We start from the raw sequence: 25386 nt of genomic DNA on the forward strand, positions 1-25386 counted from the left end.
CAGTCATTTTCACAAATAACAAAGATATAGTACTATTGCAGGTTATCCTTAAAGACTAGAGGCTATAAATTCAAAGCCTTGGGGTGGAGAGTTGACCCAGGAAAGGAGGGTCACTGCTTCTTTGAGCTATATGGGAAGTCATCAAGGATGGTGGGTGAAGAGGTGAGGTGGAATGTAGCAACAACTTTGTGAAGAGGAAAGAAGCTGAGGAACTCTTCTGATGCTGTTGGTCTCCTTAATAAAGTAGAAGGTGGGGCCATCAGTTATGGGTGACAGAAGCATGTCAGGTGTTGAGGAGTGTGGTAGACTGAGTAATGGACCCCCAGGTATGCCCATGACTAACCTCTGGAACCTAGGGATTGTTACCTTATATGGCAAAAGGAACTTTGCAGATGTGATTAGGTTGAGGATCACGAGATGATGTTTTCCTAGGTTATCCTGGTGGGCCCAGTAGAAGTGCAGGGTCTTTATAAGAGGGCTGCAGGAGGGTCAGAGTAAGAGAAGTCAGTATGATGACAGAGGCAGAGATTGGATTGATAATGCTTTGAAGATGGAAAAGGGGCTGTAGCCAGGGAATACAGGTGGCTACTAGAAGCTGAAAAAGTCAAGGAAGTGGATTCCCCCCTCAGAGCCTCCAGAAAGAACCAGCCCTGCCGACATCTTGATTTATCCTAGTGAAAGTGTTTTCAGTCTTCTCAACTGTAGAACTGTTAGAGAATAAGTAAGGTACTAAAGTTGTGGTAATTTCTTCAGCAGTGATAGGAAACTAACACGTGGGGGAAGTCTGGAATATCCCCTGTGCTGGGGTCAACTATCTATAAATAAATAAGTGGATCATCTGTAATTGTGAGGGGATAATTTAGGGTAAGTTGGCACAAATTTTGTATAGTGGAGGCAGTCAGCAGCATTTGTACTTTTTTCGGAGGTACTTAAGCAGTCTCAGAGAAGAATATTCAAAAACTAAGGAAAACCTACTGATATAATTTGGCTTATTCGGTATGGGGAAGAATTCTAAGATAGTAGCATTGTTAAAATTGTTGATCGTGAATCTGTGCTGTTTAATAAGCAGGCAAGTGAATCACAAGGTCCCAGGAAACAGAAGTATTAGGTGTTACGGATCAGTAGACCTGAAGATCCAGTTAGAATGAGGAGCAGTTGAAGTGTAACAAAGGGAGAGGTGGGAGGAAAAAGAGGATCTTTAATACCAGAGATATTTGATGTCTTCTAATGATGAGTCTCAAGATTTGTCCATATCAATATGTGGGTGAAGAGAATCCTGATAAGATGGGAGATGAAAATTTAGGCATCTTTAAGGAGTGTGTCAGATTGGTCATTATTATGAAAGTTGCAGTTACCAAAGGTAATAGATGTCAAGGAGTAGAGTTGAGAGAAATAATGTAAGCTGTTTGCTGAAGCTACCAAGGATTTGTATGTCCTTGGAGATCAGAAGGCAGGATGAGAACATGGAGATGACAGAATTTGTGAGTCTGTTTTTTCTCTCGTAGATTTTGATACTTTTAGTTCCAAAAAATACTTCTTTACTGTATTCTAGATTGCACATTGAAAAAAGTTTGAAAATAGCTGTATTCTGGAAGAATACAGATAAGGTTGCTTAAGAGTCTTCTTGGTACTTTCTCTGTTTTCAAAATAACATCTTAGAAGAAAATAGGATCCAGTGGCTTTGGGACTGTTAAGCTTCACACTTGTTCAGTATGTTTACTTACTGCTTTTGCAAGAAAGGTCTGTGCAAGACAGGTTCCCCATATGTGCTCTAGTTTTTGCCTTTGTGACTGACAGTATAATACCTTGGCATCTTTTTATGGTTAGGTCAAAAGCCAGGTACTAGGCCTTTATGTAAAATAAAACTAGGGCAACATCGTAAATACTGTAAAGGTTAAGAGTATTGTGCTTGATAATTAGGATTTCTTCCTTGCCGTCCATTTTAGCTCCTCTTTCAAACAGATTGATAGAACCATAAACACCTTGATTACTATGCCCTGTGAACTGTTTTTGTGTGTGTGCACTGATTATGTAGCAATCTATGACTGAGTTTAGGGAGGCAAGTATTAATTCAGCCAGAGGTAGGCCCTGTGGTGGTGCAGTCATATCTTGCTGTAGGAAAGGAAATGAAACTTTTGTCCATAAAGGGGAGTGCTCCCCATATATATACATATGTGTGTGTGTGTGTGTGTGTGTGTGTGTGTGTATGATAATTTTATGTAATATCATATATATATATATGATAATTTATTTATGCAGAGTTGAGCTAACATTCATTCACCTTTGCGCTTATGTGGATAATAAATTCATTCATTCAGCAGGTGTACAATGACTGTGTATTATGTATCAGACACTATATTCTAAACAACTGGGTTCCTTTTTCCAGTTTCTTCTATCACTGGGCAGTTTTATGATGTGGACATCCCATTTGGGCAGATAATCCTGGTTTCCCAAGCCTAATTTAAGAACAGTGATTTTATCAATGATCCAGGTGTAAGCTGTCAAAGCGTATTAGAAATCTTTAGTATTGTTTCTTTTCTCATTTTTTATTTTGAATTTGATAATAAAATTCTCATTAAAGAAGTGACTTTCTAAGGCTTTAGATACCTAATTGTCGTCAGAAGTTATTTAAAACCATCATTATTAGAACACTTAGAAACTCAGCAAAAATATTAGATACTGTAGCAATTATTCCAACCACTTGATAGTATACTAGCCTTAAACTAATTTGAAAGTCCTCTTCTAATTTTTTTAGAAAACTTTTGTCGATATATAACATAAATTAAACTACACAATTTTTTTTTGCCAATTTTTTTAAAAATGTGGGTTTTCTGGGGTTTTGTTTTTAGTAATTTGTGGGAGTTCTTTATATGTTCTGGATAAATGTTCTTTGTCAAATAATATATGTATTGTGAGGTAATGTCTTCCATTCTGGGCTTGCCTTTTCTCTTAATGGTGTCTTTGAAGAGAAGTTTTTAATTTCAATTAATTTCAGTTTTTCAATCTGCAGTTGTTGGATAAAGTGTTGTAAACATACCAGTTAGTCAGATTTACTAATCAAGTTCAGATCTTCCACGTCTTTGCTAAACTTTTTGTCTGCTTGTTCTATCAACTACCAAGAAATATTAAAATCTTCAGATTTGATTTGTTTATTCTTTTAGTTTATATATTTTGAGGTTTTGTTACAAAGTGAATATCAATTTAGGGTTTTATCTTCCTATTGAATCGACTTTTTTATTTTTCTGAAATATTCTTTATCACTAGTAATACTTCTTGCTTAAAGACTACTTTGTCTATGTTACTAAATGAGCTTTCTTACAATTAATGTTTGTATGGCAAAGTTCATCTCATCCTTTTCTTTCCACCTTTTTGTGTCCTTATATTTAAGGTGTGTCACTTGTAAGTACCATATAGTAACATGCTTTTAAACCTATCTGATAATCTTTGTTTTTAAATTGAAGCATATAATTCATTTACATTTAATGTGACTACTGATGTATTTGGGTTTATATTTGCCGTCCTACTGTTTTGGTTTTTTCCTGTTTGTCTTATCTGTTCTTTTGATTTTATTCAGCTTTCTTTCCTCCTTTTAGGTGAATCAAGTATGATTTATTATCCTATCCCCTTCCCCCATTAGCTGTTATTTATATATGCTTTTATTATTATTATTTTAGGGATTACCTTAGCGATTACAACATAGATCCTTGACTTATAGTTTACCTTATATTAGTTTTTTTTTTAAACCACTTCTGGATAGTAGCAGAGTCTTAGAATACTTTGACTTCCTGGGGCTTTTCCCCCTTAGTTTTTAGACATTTGATCCTGGAGTGCTTGTTTTGTTTTGGTGTGGAGACAGGCCTGGTAATTTTTCCAACATTGTGTATGAAAAATTGTGGAGGCCCTGGATGATGATGTGTTCCTTCATAGGATCATAGATCGCCATGATCTAGTTGAAGCTGGCTTTTAGGCTTTGTTAAGGTTGATCTGTTTTCAGTTTGCCTTTTTTTCCAGGGCATGTTTTTACGCACAGGAAATAACCCCTTCTGGGGTCTCAGTTAAAAGCCTGAGTTGTTTACTGGTTTGCCCTTCACGTTACTGTGCCTTGAGATACTAGCTTTTGTCTCTCTGCTGCAAGTCTGCCAACAGTCTCTGTTCAGCTCTTTAGTCTCCCAGTGCTGCTTTCTGTTTGGTATTTTGGTGTCTCATCCATGCTTAGGTGATGTGTCAGTAAACATCTCAGTGAAAATTAGTTGCAGAATTTCTGGCTCTTCTTTACATTTCTCTCTTCTTCAGACTTCTGCCTCGTAAGTCTTAGCTGCTTGATAGCCAGCCCACCTGTGACTTTCTGCTTGGCCTCTTATTTCCAGTCCTCCAAATACAACAAATGACCCAAGGGAACGAGTGAAGGCGAACGTAGGGCTCCTCTCAGTATACTTGTCTTTTCTCCAGAATCCGGGCCCCGCAAGTCCAGGTTGCTTTTGGTGCTCTTTGATGCTTTTAAACAGTATTTGTTCGTTTGTTGTAATTGTTGTAAAACGCACATAACATAAAATTTATTATCTTAATCATTTTAAAGTGTACAGTTAGCTCAGTGGTGTTAAGTACATTCATACTGTTGCACAGCCGTCACCTCCATTCATCTCCAGAATTTTCATCTTGCAAAACTAAAACCCGATACCCATTAAATGATAACTCCCCATTCCCCACCCCCTGGTCACCACCACTGTACTTTCTGTATGAATTAGACCACTCTAGCTAGCTACCTCATATAAGTGGAATCATAGAGTATCTGTCCTTTCGCAACTCAAGTTTCATCCATGTTGTAGCCTGAGTCTGAATTCCCTTCCTTAACAGATTAGTGGTTACCAGAGGGAAAGGGGGATGGGGGCAGGGCAAGATGGGTAAAGGGGGTTGGCTGTGTGATGACAGAAACTAAACATTTGGTGGTGAGCACGTTGTAGTGTATACAGAAGTCATAATATAATGTTGTACACATGAAATGTATGTAATGTTATAAACCAGTGTTGCATCAATTTTAAAAATTGCCTTTCTTTTTCAGGCTGAATAATATTCAGTTGTATGGATATACCACATTTGCTTATCCATTCATCTGTCAGTGGTCACTTGGCTTGTTTCCACCCTTGGTCAATTTTGAATAATGCTGCTATGAACATGGGTGTATGAATATTTCTTTAAGACCCTTCTTTTGGCTCTTTTGAGTATAAACCTAGATGGTAGAATTGCTAGATCATATGGTAATTCTGTTTTTATTTTTATTTATTTATTTACCCTTTTTATTAAAAATTTTTTTTTTATTTTTTAAAAATTTATTTAATTATTTTATTTATTTGGTTGCGCCAGATCTTAGTTGCAGCATGCGGGCTCCTGCCGCTTTTCTGTTCTCTTTTTTTAAAAAAAAGGTAAACGAAAACAGTTATAGATCTTCTTGCCTTGAAGACAAGAAAGTGAAAGAAGAATTATTTAAGTTTAATTAAGCTCCTTGACAGTGTGCTTGATAAACCAACTTTCAGAGCTATTCACTTCAATTTAAAAAGTGGTCTTTGCCTAAATAAATAGCTGCCATTGGTCATAAGTGGGATCAAGCAGGGAAGTGTAGATAAATGAGTACTAATCCATAACTGCCCTTAGTTCATTAGTTGTGTTATTAAAAGTCCTGAACTGCTGGTATTTGAAGCAAAAATTTTATAACAAGCTCCCTCAAAAAATAATTGAGACAAAGGACTATTGTATTTATATTTGTAGTACTCAGTGTTCAGAGTTGAATGTAACCCAAAGGTTAGTTTTAGAATTTGCTTCCCAAATACCTGTGTAATCTTACAAGAAAACATTGTTCAAATGAGACACTAGATATGAGTGATATTGAAAGAGCTTATTATTTGTCCTTTCCTTGGGTGCATCATTGATTCCTATGCCCAGTACACATTCATCCTAGTTTGCTTTTTCGTGATACAATGACTGTTGGTAAAAATATTTCCCGAACCATTTCTTCTGGATAAAGTAGTAAGAGTTATTTTTTGAAGTTCATTATCAAATTTTTGTTGTTTTATTTTTATTTAAATACCACTCCCTGAGTCATGAAGCTTTTTAGCCCACTTGCACAGTCACTCCTTGACTTTGCACAGGTTTAGCTTTCATAAAATCTATATTTTCGCATAGTGTGTCTTGACACATCTAAGAATACTTTTGCATGCTGAGTTTGATCTGTCATATATTAGTTAAATATTTAGGTATCTTGGTGGATTAGGTGTCTTGGTGAAGCCATCAGTTAAGGGGAAAAGGTTTGCTTGGCCTAGGAATAGCAACTCCCAAGAGGGAACCATAAACAGAGATTTTAAATGTAATTTTATCTCTGTAGTTATGAAACTCACATCCCTTTAGTAAATCTAATGTTTGATCCAGATGTGAGGCTTTCAAATGGATTTTTCACAACATTTTATATTTAAAATGCCTGTATTTTGGCTTTCAAAAGGAAAACAGAAGCAACCACCAACTTTCTATCTCTGTTGAGCTCTCTTCAATAGATAAATGACTAATGTTGGACTCATACAAACTACCTTTTGGTCAAATTAAATATTCACATAGAAAGGTATACAAAATAAAAAAGTTTTCCAGTGATTTAAATGATCAGAGCTAAATTGATATTGTATTACATAAAATTAGCCACTTATTTTTTAACAAAGAGAGATTCCTGTTAGAATCTATTATGAAAGGCTGTTGTGTACCCACAGGCTGAATTCCTTCTGATAGTGCTGATAAACAGTAAACAGAAGATTTAGCATGTTCATTCAGCAGATATTTTAATGATCATGTGCAGATCACAAGTTTATTGTGAATGTGTGCTGCATTAGTTTACGCACACATAAACACTCAGATGTATGTATGTATAGCTTTTATTTTACTTGATGGTAATTAATCATATGTACCAAACAATATAAATGACTATTTGGTATTACTAATTTAAGTGGCTATACTCATGTTTGCAGGTTTTCCCTTCTCTATTTATTAGCTCTCTGGTATCTATAATCATATTTCAGGGTTAACAGCTTTTCTTAATATTATGTCGTTTAATTACAATCATTATACACCTTGACGGTCTCACACTAAAAGACAAGGGTTTGACTTTTATCCTACAACATCTGTATTTCCCTTATCCCCAGTCATCCTCCATGGATGTTAATTTTCTACGCTTTGCTCAAATACTCCAACCATGTGTTCCCATCATACCTGGCTGCTTTTACTCTGAAACATTGTTCTCTCCCATATGCATTCTGCCTGAAGAACTCATCAGCTGCACCTGGCTCTCGTTCTGTCTTTTTGCCACAGGGCTTAAGATAGCAGATATTATAGGCCAATATGGTTATAGACTCACCTGCTTTGGTAGTGATGGCATCACTGTGTTTAGGACTGAGAAGAGAGGAACCCAGGCCAGGGGAGACTGATAACAGAAAGGGAAGGAGTAATATTGAAATGTGTCTTGATCCCTAGTATATGTTAATTTTTGATCAGAGAGTTAAGCTTCAAAGGAAATCAGAGTTTTAGAGACTGTCTTTACCAGCCCTTTATGTTACCCAGGACCGGAGTGGGTAAATGACTTACTCAGGGTCACACCACCAGTTAATGGTAGAGCCAAAGATAATACGAAGAATTCTATAACTGGCACGTCCACTTTAGAAAACAAACAATTTGGCAATTTTCATATGGCTCAATAGTACTTCTACTCATAGAAATCCATCCGAGAAAAATGAAAGCATACGTCCAACAAGAAGATTGCACCCAAGTGTTCATAGCAACGTTACTCATAGTAGACTGGAAACAGCCAGTAAACTGGAAACAGCCCCAAATATCCATCAGCTGATAAATGGATAAGCTAAATGTGGCATATCCAATACAATGGAATACTTCAGCCCAAAAAAGGAATGAAATACTAATATATGTTATATTAATGAACCTTAGCAACTTTACACTTGATGAAAAATCAGACACAAAAGATTACATGTTCTATGATTCCACTTATATGAAATGTCCAGGAAAGGAAATGTATAGAAAGAGAAAGCAGAGGTGCTGGAAGTGGAGATTGACTGCGGAAGGGCTGGAGGGATTTTTCCTTTTTCTTTTTTCTTTCTTTTTTTGAGTGATGGAAGTATATTCTAGAACTGGATTGTGGCAATGACTACACAATATAGAAATTTACTGTAAATTATTGAACCATGCTCTTAAAATGAGTGAATTTTACGGCATATAACTGCAATAAAGCCAAAAGGGGAAAACATTAAACAATTTTCACTTTAATACTCTTAGTTTACTCTGAAGATTACATTGCATGTGTCTTTTGTTCTGTAATTCTTTTTTTTTTTAACTTTTAAATTTATTTATTTATTTATTTTATGGCTGTGTTGGGTCTTCGTTTCTGTGCGAGGGCTTCCTCTAGTTGCGACAAGCGGGGGCCACTCTTAATCGCGGTGCGCGGGCCTCTCACTATCGCGGCCTCTCTTGTTGCGGAGCACAGGCTCCAGACGCGCAGGCTCAGTAGTTGTGGCTCACGGGCCTAGTTGCTCCGTGGCATGTGGGATCTTCCCAGGCCAGGGTTTGAACCCGTGTCCCCTGCATTGGCAGGCAGATTCTCAACCACTGCGCCACCAGGGAAGCCCTGTTCTGTAATTCTTAAAGGTAGTTGCCTTTCACCAAAAACAATAAAATCTGACTTGGTTCTTTGACATTTCTCTTAGCCTAAATTAAGAACATTTGGTTTCCTAAGAAAGAGGTTAATGTCTTAGTAGACATATGTTAAGTTTGCTTATATCGTATGTATGGGATGTTATATATCCCCTACAAGATGTGCTGAATGTCACAGAGGCATATAGTACAGTTGAAACTTAACAGTACCTGCCTGAATTAACAATACTTTCTATTCTAGCTGTGAAACAGCCTGATTGATACAAAGTTCTCTCAGTGCTGTTCCACTACTATTCAGTGTATCTTCTCTGTTTTGCTCTTGTCAGTTGAGCTTTGCTCACTGAGAGTCAGTTGTATTTGTTTTCAAGCTTGTTTATGCTAGTTGTATTTCTTGTTATTACATCATTTTATATTGTGTAAGTCAATAAAAGTGTGAAAAACAATAAAATTTGTTATTTGGCAAACTAGATTGAATGTTTTGGAAAGACTTGACAAAGGCAAATCACTAAATATTGGGTAATTTGGTAATTTATAAGACTGGAGTGGAAATTGTAAAAATCTAGAAGGCCTTTTACATTGCTTCACAGTTGTCTCTGGTCATTAGCCATCTTAATGAAACTGAAAGTAGACAGGCTAGAAATTTATGATGTATGGGTATATGTGAGAAAGACAGCATTGACTTCTAATCACAGGACTCATGTTCAAAGAAAAAGTCTTTATCTCAGTGAATGCTTATATGTTTTAAATTAAAATGTTTAAGGTGCTGGTGTGGTGTGTGTGTGTGTATGTTTAATAGTTTTCCTCTTTTACCACTTTAGCTAGCTAGTTACTGGTTTTGATTGCATTGGGTAAGAGTGATTCTGTATTTGGTACAGAATCTGTACCATAGAAATTTATAATCAAAATTGTAAAAATCAAATTTATAAATAATTTACTCAATAATTGGAGTGATTATTTTTTCTCATTGCTTCATAAATTATTAGATTTATGCCAGTTTTTATTGAATGTGTTTTGTTTTATGCTGAAAAGTAAGCCAGAATCAGGATGGTAGTGGAGGGTGGGGAGTGTTGGACCTGAAGGTCATGAGAGTGAAGAGTAGCTTCAGTACATAGAAAACAGTGAGGCCTTCGAAAAGGAGGAGGGATGCGGCCAGGGCAAAACTCAGAATTTACGATCTTGAGGAAAGAAGTGTGAAATTCAAGAATTTATTGAAGAAGTCATCAATGAAAATTTTGAACTTAACTGAAGTTGCTGTCAGGATTTGAAAAATGTGAAATAAAATGGAGAAAGTGAGCACCAACAATGCTAATAAAAGAGCAGCTTTCCTTGTAGCCATTAGGTATGTACCATTGTGTGAGATGAGTGAAAGTTGGAGGATAGTGTCTGTGAAGAGAGTGCTACTCATGGAGAATTTAGTAAAAATTGGCTAGAAAGGTGATCAAGACCATTTAATACTAATATGGTAGAACTTCTGTTCACGTTTACCTTGTATTTGGTGTTGCTTGTATTAACAGTGTTCCTTTAAAAGTTCAGAGATCACAGTTTGCAGTGAGTCTTACTGTTTTTGGATTACAAATGCCTTTCAGAATCTGGTGAAAACTACGGTCTCTTTCCAAAATACTTATGTATGAACAAACACACAATAATTTAAAAATTTTGGGAAGTTCACAGACCCCCCAAAGCCCGGAGAGATCCTGGTTAAGAACAGAAAGGAATTCTGTTACTAATCCTTTTGTGAATTAAGAACAGTAGTTTTATTTCAGTGTATTTTGGTGTAAATACAGATTTTAAAATATTTCCCAAAATAGGACTTTTATGGCCAATAATTCTGGATTATCTGTACTCTATTAAGTGAGACACCGGTAATCATGTTGGTAAGAACTTGAAAGTTAGATGACTACCAGTAAATAATCTGAAATGGCAGTAGCTAGCGGTGTTTTAATTATGTAATACTGAATGCTGCTCTATTATAAGCATTAGAACCTTTTAACATTTACCAGTAAACAGCTTAAGGCACATGCATCTGTATTTCATTCAGCTCTCAGTTTTACTTAATATGATCTTCAGGTACAGTATTTAAGAAAATAAGAACCATATTTGTGCATGGTATGGCTTTGGGGAGAAAGGAAGTTCTGCCTGCCTTGCTGTCTACCTTTCGCCTCTGCTTTCTGCTGACTTGCCTCTCTCCCTGGGTGGGGTGCTTGCTTTTTTCCTCCCTTTTTCTTAAGGTAAATGGGCAACTGCCTATAGCCGTTGTTTGTTTCAGTAGCAATTGTAAATTGTAAGGACTTACTATATATAACTTTAATATAACTTGGGAGGTACTAGAAAATTCCATGTTGCTTGAAGTGTTTCTCACCTGAAAAATTGACCACTTTTGGAATTTTATTTCCTTTATTATTGTAACTCAAAAGGATTATTTTTATGTTCGCAAGAGTTGTACTAATGTTTATATTATGGTTTTGTTTTAACTGCAGGACCGTGTGTACGTACAACAAAATAATGTGGAGAATGTCTACAATTTGGGATTAATTATTTTTCGAGATCAAGTTGTACGTTACGGGTGTATTAGGGATCACCTACGACAAACGTTGTTGGATATGATTGCCAGAGAGCGGAAAGGAGAAGTTGTAGACCGGTATAATAATCTTTTTACTCTTTGGGTTTTGGTTTTTAGTGGTTATATCTTGAGAACCGATTTCACTGTCTTAATTTTATTAAAGTAAATTAAAGTTTGATTGTCCAGCATATTATGAAAATACTCAAAAACCTTATAATCACAGTTAACAAAGTTAGCTAGATTGTAACTAAAAAGCACACATTTATTTTTAGAAGAAACCATCCTAAGCTTTTATTTAATATACTTTTAAAAAGCAAATCGGCCATTAGTCTTCTTTTTGATTTTTTATGTATTTTTTTTTATGCTGGCTTTTTTTTTTTTTTTTTTTTGCTATTTGATAATATATTTTTTTCTTCTGTAAAAGGGCTTTTGGCTAGCATTTATTTTTAAGGTCTTTGAAGAAAAAAATGTTGAACATAGTCTAAAATGGCTAAGAACTCTTGTACCCCTTTTGTTAAGTCGTATTCCGCCCCCCCAAACATTGTTGCAGTGCCATTTTTGTGACACTGCAGCCAGAGTGGCTTGAAACATGCAAGACTGCTTTCTTTGCTTCTTTGTATTCAAAGCAGCTGTTAGAGGAAGACTTGTAAAGTTCTTTTTATTTCATCTTTGGTGCTTGGTCAGGATTGCCCCAAAGCCATTTGGTGCAAAAAAATTATATTGCCTAGGAGCAACTGTGCGTTGTACCCATGTCGAGTGCTCTAGACTCCCTCTCTCCTCCCTGCTTCCTGATAGCCTGTTGATTCTTTTTGCGCTTTTAAGTACCCAGGAATAGTTAGTCATTTTAAACATATTTTCTTCAAAAATCCTAAGTTACAACAGCATGAGAACAACTTGAGATAAATAGCTGTGCAGTCAAGATACGCTTTCCAGTTAAAATTACTCTAAATCTTTATGTTATAAATTAGTTGCTTATGGAAGATTGGTCACTTAGGTTAAAAAACTTGCTCTGAAAGTCTTTCTAGCTACTTCTGCTGCATCTTTTACATGAATCTTTAATGTGTTTTTATTATCAAGTGGTTTAACTTCTTTTGACAGAGGCGCAATAAGAAATGCTTGCCAGATGTTAATGATTTTAGGTCTCGAAGGACGATCAGTCTATGAAGAAGATTTTGAGGCTCCTTTTTTGGAAATGTCTGCAGAGTTTTTTCAGGTAATCAGTGAAGATATAAATAAATACTCTTTTAAGATGTTCTTAAAATTACCGAATATAGTTAGTAATTTAAGCATTTTGACCTTTTTGTACTGTGGCCCTTTGGGGAAGAGGGTGCAAATTACACCCTTCAGCACACCTACCCCACAGTCTCACGTTCCAGTGAAGGAACTTTCTGAAAATAAGTCAAAGAGGTTGGACTTACACACGTGATTTTTAAAAAATTATATGTATAAAATATATAAACTTAGAAATAACCTTAAATTTTATTATATTTGTATGTTACTAACTATTTACCATAGATTCACAGGCAGTACATCACCAGTGAAGTTTCACTATTCAGGCTTTTTGGTAATATAAGTTACTAGTAAAATAAATATAGATATATGCATGATCTCGTAAGGCATATATATGTCTTAAAAGCTGTTGATTAGGAAATTAAAAGTCAGTAAGTACAGTTGATAAAAATTTGCAGCAGTATATACAACCCCAAATCAACTACGTTGCTGAAAGTAAAGCTAAACCAGTACTATTTTGTAATGAAATGATAACAACAAGGACTGAGTACTATGACAAATGATAAGACAATATTTATAAGGTCATGATAATCAGACATTCTTCCTGAAAGCCTCAACTATCTGAGCAATTTATAGTAGGAGCTTTGTAGTGTTGCTAAAGTAGACCTTACTGGTCAACTTTAGTAATAACCTTTTAAAGAACTAAATGAATAGAACGTTACAATAGCTCTACAGTGCGTCATTCATAGAAGCCATTGGATGAGTATAGAAGTAGACTCGGGGGGTTTCGATGTCCTTTGGACTGGCGTAACCCCCAGGCCGCTTTTCAGAAATCAGCCTGTAGCCATCAGGAAGCCTTGTGTGGCCTGTACTGGTGAGCCTGGACCATACTTCATGAACTATTAATTTTATAATGTAGGAAACAGGCTTTATTTTCTGGTAACACAGCAACTACTTCTAGATATTTTTGGCAACGTTTTTGACGTTTGCATTTGTTTTAATTACCTTCATTACAGTATAGAAATACCAGTAGATGGTTATTGTCAGGATCCCAAAGTGTGTTGCAGTGGCATATGTATACATCTGTGTGTATATATAAAATACAGTTTTAACAGGGAAGTGACGGTCTCACCAAGATTTTTGGTGTGTTAATGTTTATTCTTAGAAACTTGATTATTTTAAACTGCTTTTTTTTTAACATCTTTATTGGAGTATAATTGCTCTACAATGTTGTGTTAGTTTCTGTTGTACAACAAAGTGAATCAGCTATAAGTATACATATATCCCCATATCCCCTCCCTCTTGAGCCTCCCTCCCACCCTCCCTGTCCCACCCCTCTAGGTGGTCACAGAGCATCGAGCCAAGCTCCCTGTGCTATGCGGCAGCTTCCCACTAGCCATCCGTTTTACATTTGGTATAAACTACTTTTTATTAAGAGAATGGGAAATGTTATTAAATTTTGTACATAATTTATATTAATACATCTTCTATTATGTAATTCTTAGATATATTTGTTAATTTTACTATGAGATTGAAGTCAATTGAGCCAACATTTAAAATTTACTGGAATTTCTCTAAGGCTGGTGTTAGAAGACAAGATTAATAGTTACTCAAAAGCTCTATTTCTCAAACTTTATATATATTCCTTTGAGAGCGGGAGTGGGGTGGCAGGAGGACTTTAGTAACTACCAGTATGCCAGCAAAACTGTATGATAAACATGATGAATCTTTTTAGGCATAATTTTACAATAAAACAAATCAAAGAAGAATTTCCCACTCTCACTTGGGGTCAGATGCTTCATTCTATACTTTTGATCTTCACTGGCGTGTGCTTACTTTTTCTGCTATTTGGAATACACTGGCAAAGTCTGAAAAACGCTGCTTAAGGATAATGTATTAATTAAGTCTTATGTAAGTAATGCTTTAAAGGGTATAATTCGGACTATATGAATATATATAATAAGACAGTATATAAAATGTTAATAGTACTTGGGATATTTAGTTTGGTTTATGAGAAACTGTAGAAACCCAGTTAAAAGCAGAAGCACATTTTGCTTCTGTGTTTTTTTAAAAAAAATCATGCTTCTTATTTGCAGATGGAAAGCCAGAAATTTTTAGCAGAAAACAGTGCTTCAGTATATATAAAGAAAGTAGAAGCTAGAATTAATGAAGAAATAGAACGGGTGATGCACTGCCTTGACAAATCAACTGAAGAGCCAATTGTAAAGGTGGTTGAGAGGGAACTCATTTCCAAGCACATGAAAACTATAGTAGAAATGGAGAATTCGGGGCTAGTACATATGTTGAAAAACGGAAAGACAGAAGGTAAGTGTTAGCAGTTGAGAAATAATTAAAGTCTTATTGTTCTACCAGGTTCTCAGTATTTTTTTTTCTATTGTAGTTTATGAATGTCAGTTTTCAAGAAGTTGTGGTGTTTGTCATTAATTTATCACTGTTGTTACTTTACACATATTAATGAGGATTTTAGATATTCCTAGTGAATCAAGTGGCTTTTTTTTTTCTTTCATCTTAAGTCTCCTCACTTTTTGTTTTTCTTAACCCAAAAGGTAAGTTTAGGGACGTCCCTGGCAGTCCAGTGGTTAAGACCCCGTGCTTCGGCTGCAGGGGGCACAGGTTCGATCCCTGGTTGGGGAACTAAGATCCCACAAGCCACACGGCGCACCAAAGGGGGGGAAAAAAATAGAGTAGAGGAGAAAAAAAAAGAGCTTAAAAAAAAGAAGAAGATTAATATTATTGATGAGGTCAATGATCTCCTCACCTATTCCTGTACTTTATATTTCTATAGCGGGGTATTTAGACTCTTCTTTCCCACACACTCTCCTGTAGTTTTTGTGATTCTTTTACAGTCTGAAGTTCCAATCTTAAAATTTTTGTAAGCATTTCTTTGGGAGTTAGTTGTGGTAAGGGTACCAAAAATGCAAAAATATTTGTCTTCCATGTTGACATATTTAGATAAATTAGTAGATTGGTTTTGGGAACTCTTGTTATAGACTGAAAGAGGAGAAAGGAGAATTGCTTAAAAGTAAACATTTTGGAGATAACTGTAACATTTACTCTTCTTGGCTATTTACCTGATTTTCCTAAAATGTTATTTTGTAACAAGTACTCTAGGAGAAATTATAAAGAATAGTCATGTTGTCCTCCTCCTTGATTTCTGAAGGTTTTCTTTAAAACTATGACTGGATAAGTCACTGATACGGTATTAAAAAATAAACAAATTTGGTGCTCTTAGATGAAGTCTTAGCAATATTTTAGCCATGTATTTCTTATAAAATAAATACATATTGCCTGTTGGGTCATGACATAGGTAGGGAATAGAAAAAAAATTTTTTTAAGTTAATAATTTAAAAGGGAGGATGTACGAGAAGGGAAAACAAAGATGGTAGGCAGAGAGGTTGTTCCATTCTTTCTCTAGTGGAATCTTTGCCTTGTGTTTTCAAGTGGTTATATTTCTATATATGTGCTAAGTTCCTAAAAAGTTGTATGTAAATTTGTTGTTTTTATTAAACTAGAGAAAGTTACTTTTTAAGAGACCCTTCTGGTAAACCTTTTTTATAACAGCAAAAAGCAAAACAAAAATGATTTTTAAGGATGTTTGTCATGTTTTCTAAAATAAGCTACTCCTGGATGCCTATGGTCTGTCAGGGATTGGCAAGCTTTTTTTGTAAAAGGCCAGATAATAAATATTTTAAGTGTTTGGACCAGACAGTAAACTACTCATCTCTGCTGTAATAGTGAGAAAGTAGGCATAGGCAATAACACAAACTAATTAAACTTGCCTGTGTTCCTATAAAACTTTGATTTTTATTTTTCAAACATTTAAAAATGTGAAAACCATTCTTAGTTTGTGAGCTGTACAAAAACAAGCAGCGGGCTGTAGTTGGTCCATGGGCTATATAGTTTGATGACCCTGATCATAATGATCCCTGGCAGATAGGACTTTATGAAAAGCATTTTCCTTTACTTAAAATAAGAATCTATCCTTTTTTTTTTTTTTTTTGATTTTTTTTTTTAAATAAATTTATTTATTTATTTTTGGCTGTGTTGGGTCTTTGTTGCTGCGCGTGGGCTTTCTCTAGTTGCGACGAGCGGGGGTTACTCTTCATTGCGGTCCGTGGGCTTCTCATGGTGGTGGCTTCTCTTGTTGCGGAGCACAGGCTCTAGGCACGCGGGCTCAGTAGTTGTGGCTCACAGGCTCTAGAGCTCAGGCTCAGTAGTTGTGGCTCATGGCCTTAGTTGCTCCACGGCATGTGGGATCTTCCCGGACCAGGGCTCAAACCCGTGTCCCCTGCATTGGCAGGTGGATTCTTAACCACTGTGCCACCAGGGAAGCCCTCAGTTTTCTAACGTACTGTTTAGTTATTGAGTTAATGCTTTCTTAGTCACCTTGGGTGGGGGTTGTTGAGGAGGGGAGATGAAATGGGCTTGGAGATTAGAGGCTAGGAAATGTTTGATGGGGAGGTTGTTGAGCATACCTGAATTGTAACTGTAACCTGCATGGAGACTTGTGTTAAAGGCATTAAGTATACCTAACACATGGCAGGTGCTTAATAAGTGCTTAAATAATGGAGTATCAGAATAGCCACTTACCATAGTTTCTATTTAGTACTTAATGTTCTCCACAACTAAGCAGCTTTCTGTGATTCTAAATTAAATTTTAAAATCATGGCTTCAGTTTTCCTGGCTTTCCACTAGAAACCTAATTGCAGAATATCTTTAATTATGCTAGGCCCTCCTCATGAGCAGTATGTCAAGAATACGTCAGAGACACAGCTTCACCATTATGAAGCCAAATATCTCATAAATCAGAAAGTGAAAAACAGTTTTTTCCCACCATGAATGGAGGATGAGTTGGATTGATAATTAAATGCAGATAACATTATGAAATTAAGTTTGAATGGTATCATTTTATTGTTTTTTGAAGTGTATACAGAAATAATGATATTTAATTTTTGAATGACACATATTTTTCATTTTCTCTTTCACATTCTCCACTAAGCCATACATTTATATACAGTGAATTACATATAATGAAATTGTATTAATTTACATACTGTTAAATATACATGCGACTAAGCAAAACTGTAACAGCATAGGAACAAAGTAGACAAAGTTGGGAACTATTTTGTTAGAGGTATTTGATATGCCAAGTTTACTGTAGTATATATGTCCATAAATTATTGTCGTGTTTGTAATATTTGTTTTTAACATGGGAAACTTGGTTGTAATTTATAACAAGTGTGAGAAACTATAAGATTTGCTTGTTATTTTGGACATATATTATTGATGAAAGCACTTTTTAATGAAATTTGCTTTTGAAAGTCACTGAAACAAATTTTGAAGCCCTTTTTGTAAAACTTGTGTCCAGGTATCTTTAAAATACATACAACTTCAGTTTTAGGATCTAAGTTGCTCTTATAAATGTAGACCAGGGTGGGCAAATTATAGCCTGTCTGCCAAATCTGGCCCACTATCAGTTTGGTTGGAAAAAAAAAATCAAAAGAGTAGTATTTCATTACACATGAAAATTATATAAATTTTAGATCTCAGTGTCCATAAATCAAGTTTTATTGGAGCACAGTCATGCCCATTCACTTATGTATTATCTGCAGCTTCTTTATGGCTACAATGGCAAAATCGAGTAGTTGCAAAAGAGACCATATGGTCCACAAGTTTAAAATATATTTACTCTCTGGTGCTTTACAGAAAACAGTTTTCCAGCCACTGATCTAGAAACTGCAAACTGTACTAACTCCATATTTAAAAGTTCTCTATCATAAAGCCTTTTTATATCATTGTAAAGTTGACACTATAGCCTCCCAGTAAATTCTTATTTCAGAGATACATTAGATGTATGGAAAAGCAGTATTTTAACTCCACATTTTAATCTTGTAAAAAATAGAGTCCAGAGTTTTCCTTCTAAATAAAAACAATGTAGTGAGATAAACCAATTTTTAAAATATACATATTGGCTTAGGTCAACACCTGGGAAATATTAGGGATTGCTCTGAGGAAAATATTAAAGAACAGGAATTTATGCTGTAAATTTCACATGAATTTTACCATGATGTAGAATGAAATAAGTCCTAATATATTTAATTTTATTTGTTGTCATGGCTGTCATTTGAACTTTTGAGATAGATATACTTAAAGATTATCTGGAAGACTTTAATTGGTTTTTAAATTTCTTCCCTATTACATTAACTGCCAATTATACCACAGTTAAAGTTATCCTTTTGATAGTTGTTTTGCAGTATTAACTGGATTCTAGATTAGAATTATATAGGCTAAATTATGTAGGAACTCAAAACTGCAGTTTTCATTTTTTGTGACTCTTTATAATGCTGTTTGGACATCTCTTCCATGTAAACTAAAATTTGCTATGACATTTTATTGATGCTTTTAAAGTATCTCATCTGTATTTTGTAAATTGCAATAATAACCATTAACTAGCTTTTTTTCCCCTGTTTTCCTGGGGTTTTTTTTTTTTTAAATAGTTTTTCATGTGGTCAGCAAATGATCATAATGGAGAAATAAGCTTCTTTAAGTATCGCAAATCACCATGAACAGAGATTCAAATTTCTTTTCTTAATTTTTAACATAGCCAATTTGTGTGTTCGTTCTGATTGCAGACCTTGCTTGCATGTACAAGTTATTTAGTCGTGTGCCAAATGGTTTGAAAACGATGTGTGAGTGTATGAGTTCCTATTTGAGGGAACAAGGTAAAGCCCTTGTTTCTGAGGAAGGAGAAGGAAAAAATCCCGTTGACTATATCCAGGTAAGTAAATACAGAAGATTCTCTTTATCATAAAGTAATTTTGGCAAGTGCTAAAGAGGTCACTTTTACAAAGCTATGTAGTATGTATTTCTCACTTAATTTTTCCAATGGTAAATTAATATGTGTAATCCTAAATATTTTAGAATTTTGGAAAGCATGTACATTTATATCAGGGATACAAACTCAAACACTTCTTTTCATTTATTAGCTTGTCTGCTGAAGAAGTCTTTATTTAAATAGTCTCAAGAATGAAAGTTCTACTTTTTTGTATGCTTTAGTGTTCATATACTACCTTAGTGTGTTCAAGAAAAAATAACTGTTTTAGTGACTTTTTGGTTCAAGATATTTTGCTTTCAAGCAGTAAAACAAATATGCTCTCAAGTTTTTCGTATTTTAATATAAATAAGCTTTCTCTATGTATTTTTAAAGCTAATTTTCTCTCAGGCTCACCCATTCAGTCAAGATAGAGGAAGGTGGGGAGAAAAAGTGAGGAGAATCTTTGGTTCATCTTTAATAGAATAATACATAAATGGAAGATAGAATACTTCTCTCACCACTGACATTTTTAACAGGCTTAGATACAGGCTTGAAAATAGCAATGTAGAATCAGTAAGTTTAACACTGAATGCACACATTTATTACCAGCAAAGTTAAACGTACGTAGTTACACATGTATTGTTTATAGGAAAGTTATTATAATGTATCCTAAGTTTCTTTGTTTTTATTTGGAAGGGCTTATTGGATCTGAAGAGTAGGTTTGATCGCTTCCTCCAGGAATCGTTTAATAACGACCGGCTCTTTAAACAAACTATTGCGGGTGACTTTGAGTATTTTCTCAACCTCAACTCCAGGTCCCCTGAATACCTCTCATTATTTATTGATGATAAGCTGAAAAAGGGAGTCAAAGGGGTAAGTATTAATGCATTTGAAAATATATTGTTTTATTTGTAGATATAAAATTAGGAAATAAAATATAAAATTAAGGAATTTTGTAGCTATAAAATTAAACAGTCCTCTTTTTCTATGCTTAAATGTGCACTGTGATATTTGCAAGGATTGTTTCAAGTATTTGAAATGGTCACAAAAAGTACTTTGACATTTCACTGAATGTGTAACTGGCATCAAAAACAACTGCACATCCATAGACTTGAGATTGTGAGGGTTAGGTATGCTATAGAGATAATAAGGAACTAGAAAACAGCTATCCATGTGGCACATAAAATGTTGCTTGCTGTCACCTGGTTCTGGGGGTTATGTATCAAACAATACTTGAGTGCCAAAAATTTGAAGACACAGACTAGAATAGGTATCAGAAAATAGTTTGAAAGCATATATGGAAGCTCAGTTTCAAGCCTTTATAATATACCTGGGATCTTGGAAGCTCACTACAGCACAGAAGATCAAAATAAGCAGATTGTGATCACACATAAATTGGTCTTCTTGACTTCATCTTGGGATTTGTGAGACAGGAGGGCAAAGCAGTAAATAGGTAGCTATAACAAAGAAACAAATAAGAGAAAGATTACTAAGGGCACCAAACAGAAAAGACACAGCTGAGTAGTCTACCATAGTTTTTAATATAAGCTTAATACAACCTGCCACAGTATCATCTTGCCCTTATTTAAAAGATTAGGGGCAAGAGGCCTTTTCACTTTTGGAATTATAACAAACTATTACCATTCTGGTTGCACAGTTTAGATTTTGACTGAGCTTATATAAAAATATCTTGTCTTTTGGCCATGTAAGTTTCTGCCTAGATACTATGCAAGGGCATAGTAAAATTCTTTTATGTGATTAAAATTTCATTTCTTCTGTTCTCAGTCATCCTTTAATCCAGCCATGTATCACTTCATGCCTCCCTTTCAGAGGTGGCCCACTAGGGAGTGGAACTCCATTCCAGCCCCTGATTAATGCTGCACTAGATGAGGATTTAAGAGTTGTGCTACTAGATGAAGTAGGAGGCACTTTCTCGCACTAGATCCCTCCTCCTGACATATCTCAACCAGATGTTTATGTTTGTTATCAAACAGTGTTTTTAAACTATTGATGAACTGTGATGCTGTTTTTGTAGAACTAAAATTGTGTAATTGTTAAATTGTCTTTTCAATGGTTTGCAGCTAACAGAACAAGAAGTAGAAACAATATTGGATAAGGCAATGGTCCTTTTTAGGTTTATGCAAGAAAAAGATGTATTTGAACGTTATTATAAACAACACTTGGCAAGGAGACTTCTCACAAATAAAAGTGTTTCTGATGACTCTGAAAAAAATATGATTTCTAAGTTAAAGGTAAGGTGTATTTAAGATGGAATGGAGTGCACCTAACTAGTGATTATCACATAATTGAACACAAGCAACATGTGACTGGAAAATACTTAATTGATTTAAAACACTTATTTCTATGAATTAATAAAACTAGATTTTTTTTTTTTTGAGCAGGCTGTACTTAGATTTGTTCAAGTTCTGGGACATTCACAGTGTGCTGGAATTTCTCTTGATGTGGCAAATACATTCATTCATGGAGATCTGGGGCAGGATTAGTACAAGGGAAACAATAAAGGGAATATCATCATATAGTTCTGTTTCACAAAGTGTGGTCCACAGACTACCTGTACCCATATCACCTGATACGGGTGTTTCTTGTTGAAAACATAAGAGTTCTGAGCACTACCTTCAGTGAGGTTTATGGGAATCTCAGAGTCTGGGAATTTGCATTTTAAAATAAAATTCTTGGATTAATCTTAATCACACTGAAGTTGGTATCCACAGACATAGAACAACTATTGGAAAGATTTAGGAAGGATGACAGTGACATTGACATGAAAGCGTTTCTTTGTACATTTTCCAATAGTAAAATCCATCATTTATTTGTATACATTTGTTTTTCTTCCACAGACTGAATGTGGATGTCAATTCACATCAAAACTGGAAGGAATGTTTAGGGATATGAGCATCTCAAACACAACTATGGATGAGTTCAGGCAACATCTACAGGCAACTGGGGTAGGATTCTTCATTCATTTCTACTTACATAAATGTGTTTATGTAAAGTCTTTTGTAATGGGCATTTTCATAACTGAATTGCTGGTGTTATTTCTTTATTTTTTTTTTAAACTTTTATTGGAGTATAGTTGATTTACAATGTTGTATTAGTTTCAGGTGTACAGCAAAGTGAATCAGTTGTACATACCATATATCCACTCTTTTTTTTTTAGATTCTTTTCCCAAGAAAAGAATATAGGCCATTACAGAGTATTGAGTAGAGTTCCCTGTGCTATGCAGCAGGTTCTTCTTAGTTATCTATTTTATATATAGTAGTGTGTATATGTCAATCTCAGTCTCCCAATTTATCCTTCCCCCCACCCCATGTCATTTCTTTAAATGCCATTAGTGACAACATATGTATTGTCTGTGAGTGCTTTAAAAATTATTTCTCCCATATAACCTCTTTTTCTAACTATTAATCTTAAAATATTTTTTCTTATTCTTATAAAACTTAGTTTATCTTCCCCACTTGAAGGAATGTACTGAAAATTTAATAAATAGTGATTCTGCTGTTATAACCATTTTTAGGTTAGGGAAAGAATACCAGGCTTAGGGAAGCTTACTGAGTTTTAATACTCTTCCTTTTACTTTACCCCAGGATGGTGCTATCTTAGAATTGTTACCTGATTTTCCTGTGCGTCAGTATTCTTATTCATCTGAAATGTCAGGATAAGTGGGCCTGACATCCTCAGGGTCGGTGGAGGGTGAACTGAGTATAAAAACGCTGATGCTAGTGTGTTATAAATGTGGTTTTGTATTGTGATTCCCAGAAGGCAGTAAGCTGCAGCTTATATGGCCTTGGAGTCCAGTGGGGTTTTGTGAAGATTCAGTGGGGTTTAATGAAGTTCAGAATTTTCCCTTCTCTTCTTTTTTTTTTTAACTGTTTTTCAACTGTAACTTTAAGTTTAGAGAACTCCACATTTTTTCTTTAAAGTTTTCTCTCTCAACTGACCATATACTACTTCATAATTAAGACATGTCACAACCATTAAAAAAAATTGGAGGTCTTTTCTTTGATATTTAAATATGAGATTATCACTTCTGCTGGTCCCATAGTCTCATCACAAACAAAATATGTGAAAATACCTAATTCTGTAGAAATGGACATTTATATATATTAAGACATTCTGACTCAGAGGGACTTCTGTTTCCTCTTTGTTAAAAATAGTTGTGTGATTTGCCTCGGATGTTTACAGTGGAGAAAGGCTGAGAGCAGGAAAGATAGACTCTGTGATAAATAGAAATTTGAGTGGGCAGGGACTGAATAATGTGATTATCCTAGATGTTTTTCTTTTTTAGATTGTTCAGAGATTTGTGCTTCATTCTGTCTAATGCATTGATAAAATCATATTTTCATATGGTACATTTTTTGGTTTTTTGGTTTTTTTTTTTCTTCTACTAATGTTACACATATTAAGAGCTATGAGGAGATAAGCTGGTCTGAATAAATGCTGTATTGAAACCATGTAAAGGAATGTTCCTGGATGGGTCCAAAACCCTTACTATTTTTTTAGCTGTCTAATTACCTTATCTGTGGTAGTTGAAGGCCTTTTGATAAGGAAATTATGGTCTTTATTTACTCTCGACCACTCTCTTGCACTTGTTTCATTTAAAAAAGAGGGAATGATTGTTCAACGTGATAATTTCATCAGATTGTTTGCTTTTGTTATTTTCTATTGTTATGAAGTTTGTGCATTTTCTGTTCTTTCATTTTGATTATTCAGATATATCCTGCACTTTATGGTGGAATATTTGTTTCATAATTTGTTAACCCAGTAAGTAGAGTACTTATCAAGATGCTCAAAGTTATATATCTGCTCATCTGTTTGCAGCTTTCACTTTGTAAGGCCATTATTTGCATGCAATTATTGGCTATTTTGTAATTGTTTAAACTAAGCATCTTAAGCTTTACGTCTCCTAAGCCTTAATCTTCATTAGAAAGATTTGATGAAAAGTGACAGAGGAATCAAAACAAATCTTGAACTTTCTGAAATCTTGGAACCCTTTTAAAACATCATCAATCCTCAGATAATTCTCTGTAACTTTCTTAAAGGTTCTTGGCCTGTTTAAATATGCCAAGAGAATGACTCTTCTGTTTACTTTTAGAAGTCATTAACAAGTACTTTTCTTAAAATTCTAAATACTTGTGGTATATTTTATTTAGACAAGTTGTATTTATTATGCTGAGGGAAATTTAAGTGTTTGTGCATTTTTTCCTGTGTTGTACTTTTTTAATGGGGATAGGAACAGGAAAACCACCTTGCTATCATATTTCTGTTTATTTATATCAGCAAATCATATCATATCCAGACAGACTTTTCTGGTACCTCTGTTTCTGTGTACTTGTCCCTGTCATGTGCTATCTTGGAAAATAAGCTGAGTGGCTTAAAAATAATACTAAGAGATTTAGAAAGAAAAGGTCCAAACCATTGGAGTAATAGTTCCTTGAGGTTCTTTCTTTTTCTTTTTCCTTTTTTTCTTTTTAATAAATTTATTTATTTATTTATTTTTGGCTGCATTGGGTCTTCTTTGCTGTGCTCGGGCTTTCTCTAGTTGCGCTGAGCGGGGGGCTACTCTAGCGTTGCGGTGCGTGGGCTTCTCATTGCGGTGGCTTCTCCTCTTGCGGAGCACAGGCTCTAGGCACGCGGGCTCTAGAGCGCAGGCTCAGTAGTTGTGGCGCACGGGCTTAGTTGCTCCGCAGCATGTGGGATCTTCCCGGGCCAGGGCTCGAACCCGTGTCCCCTGCATTGGCAGGCGGATTCTTAACCACTGCGCCACCAGGGAAGCCCTCTTTTTCTTTTTTTAATTTAGCAAATAACTCATTGTTTCTGTGCCAAGCGTTGTTCTAGGCACTGGTTATACAGCAGAGAATAGACAAAAATCCCTGCCATGATGGAGCTTACTTTCCAATCTGGGAGACAGATGATCAACAAGATAAGTAATTACATAGCACCTTAGCTGGTGATAGGAGATATAGAGGAAATTTGTAGCAAAGAAGAGTGGTCGAGGAAGGCCTCCTTTAAAAAACGACATTTTGAGGAAAGCCTTGAAGGTTAGGG

The 25386-nt window shown here is 35.2% G+C and overlaps 1 protein-coding gene across 6 annotated transcripts in view; it reads left to right on the forward strand.

Moving 5' to 3' along the window:
* CUL3 (cullin 3) overlaps positions 1–25386 on the forward strand; it is a 97101-nt gene that overhangs the window by 47044 nt on the left and 24671 nt on the right. For 4 of the 6 annotated variants that reach the window (XR_014245734.1, XM_082395847.1, XM_082395844.1 and 1 more), the window contains 7 exons: positions 11172–11332; positions 12332–12467; positions 14581–14809; positions 19138–19283; positions 20016–20192; positions 21401–21571; positions 22178–22285. Coding sequence is in view for 5 of the 6 variants with exons in the window: in XM_082395847.1 (XP_082251973.1) it covers positions 11172–11332; positions 12332–12467; positions 14581–14809; positions 19138–19283; positions 20016–20192; positions 21401–21571; positions 22178–22285 (1128 nt within the window). In the remaining variant the exon portion in view is untranslated. The remainder of the gene's footprint in view (positions 1–11171; positions 11333–12331; positions 12468–14580; positions 14810–19137; positions 19284–20015; positions 20193–21400; positions 21572–22177; positions 22286–25386) is intronic. The other 2 variants (XM_082395843.1, XM_082395846.1) reach the window with 1 other exon arrangement.

This window comes from Balaenoptera borealis (assembly GCF_965194805.1).
Source record: "Balaenoptera borealis genome assembly, chromosome: 6".
Taxonomy (NCBI): domain Eukaryota; kingdom Metazoa; phylum Chordata; class Mammalia; order Artiodactyla; family Balaenopteridae; genus Balaenoptera; species Balaenoptera borealis.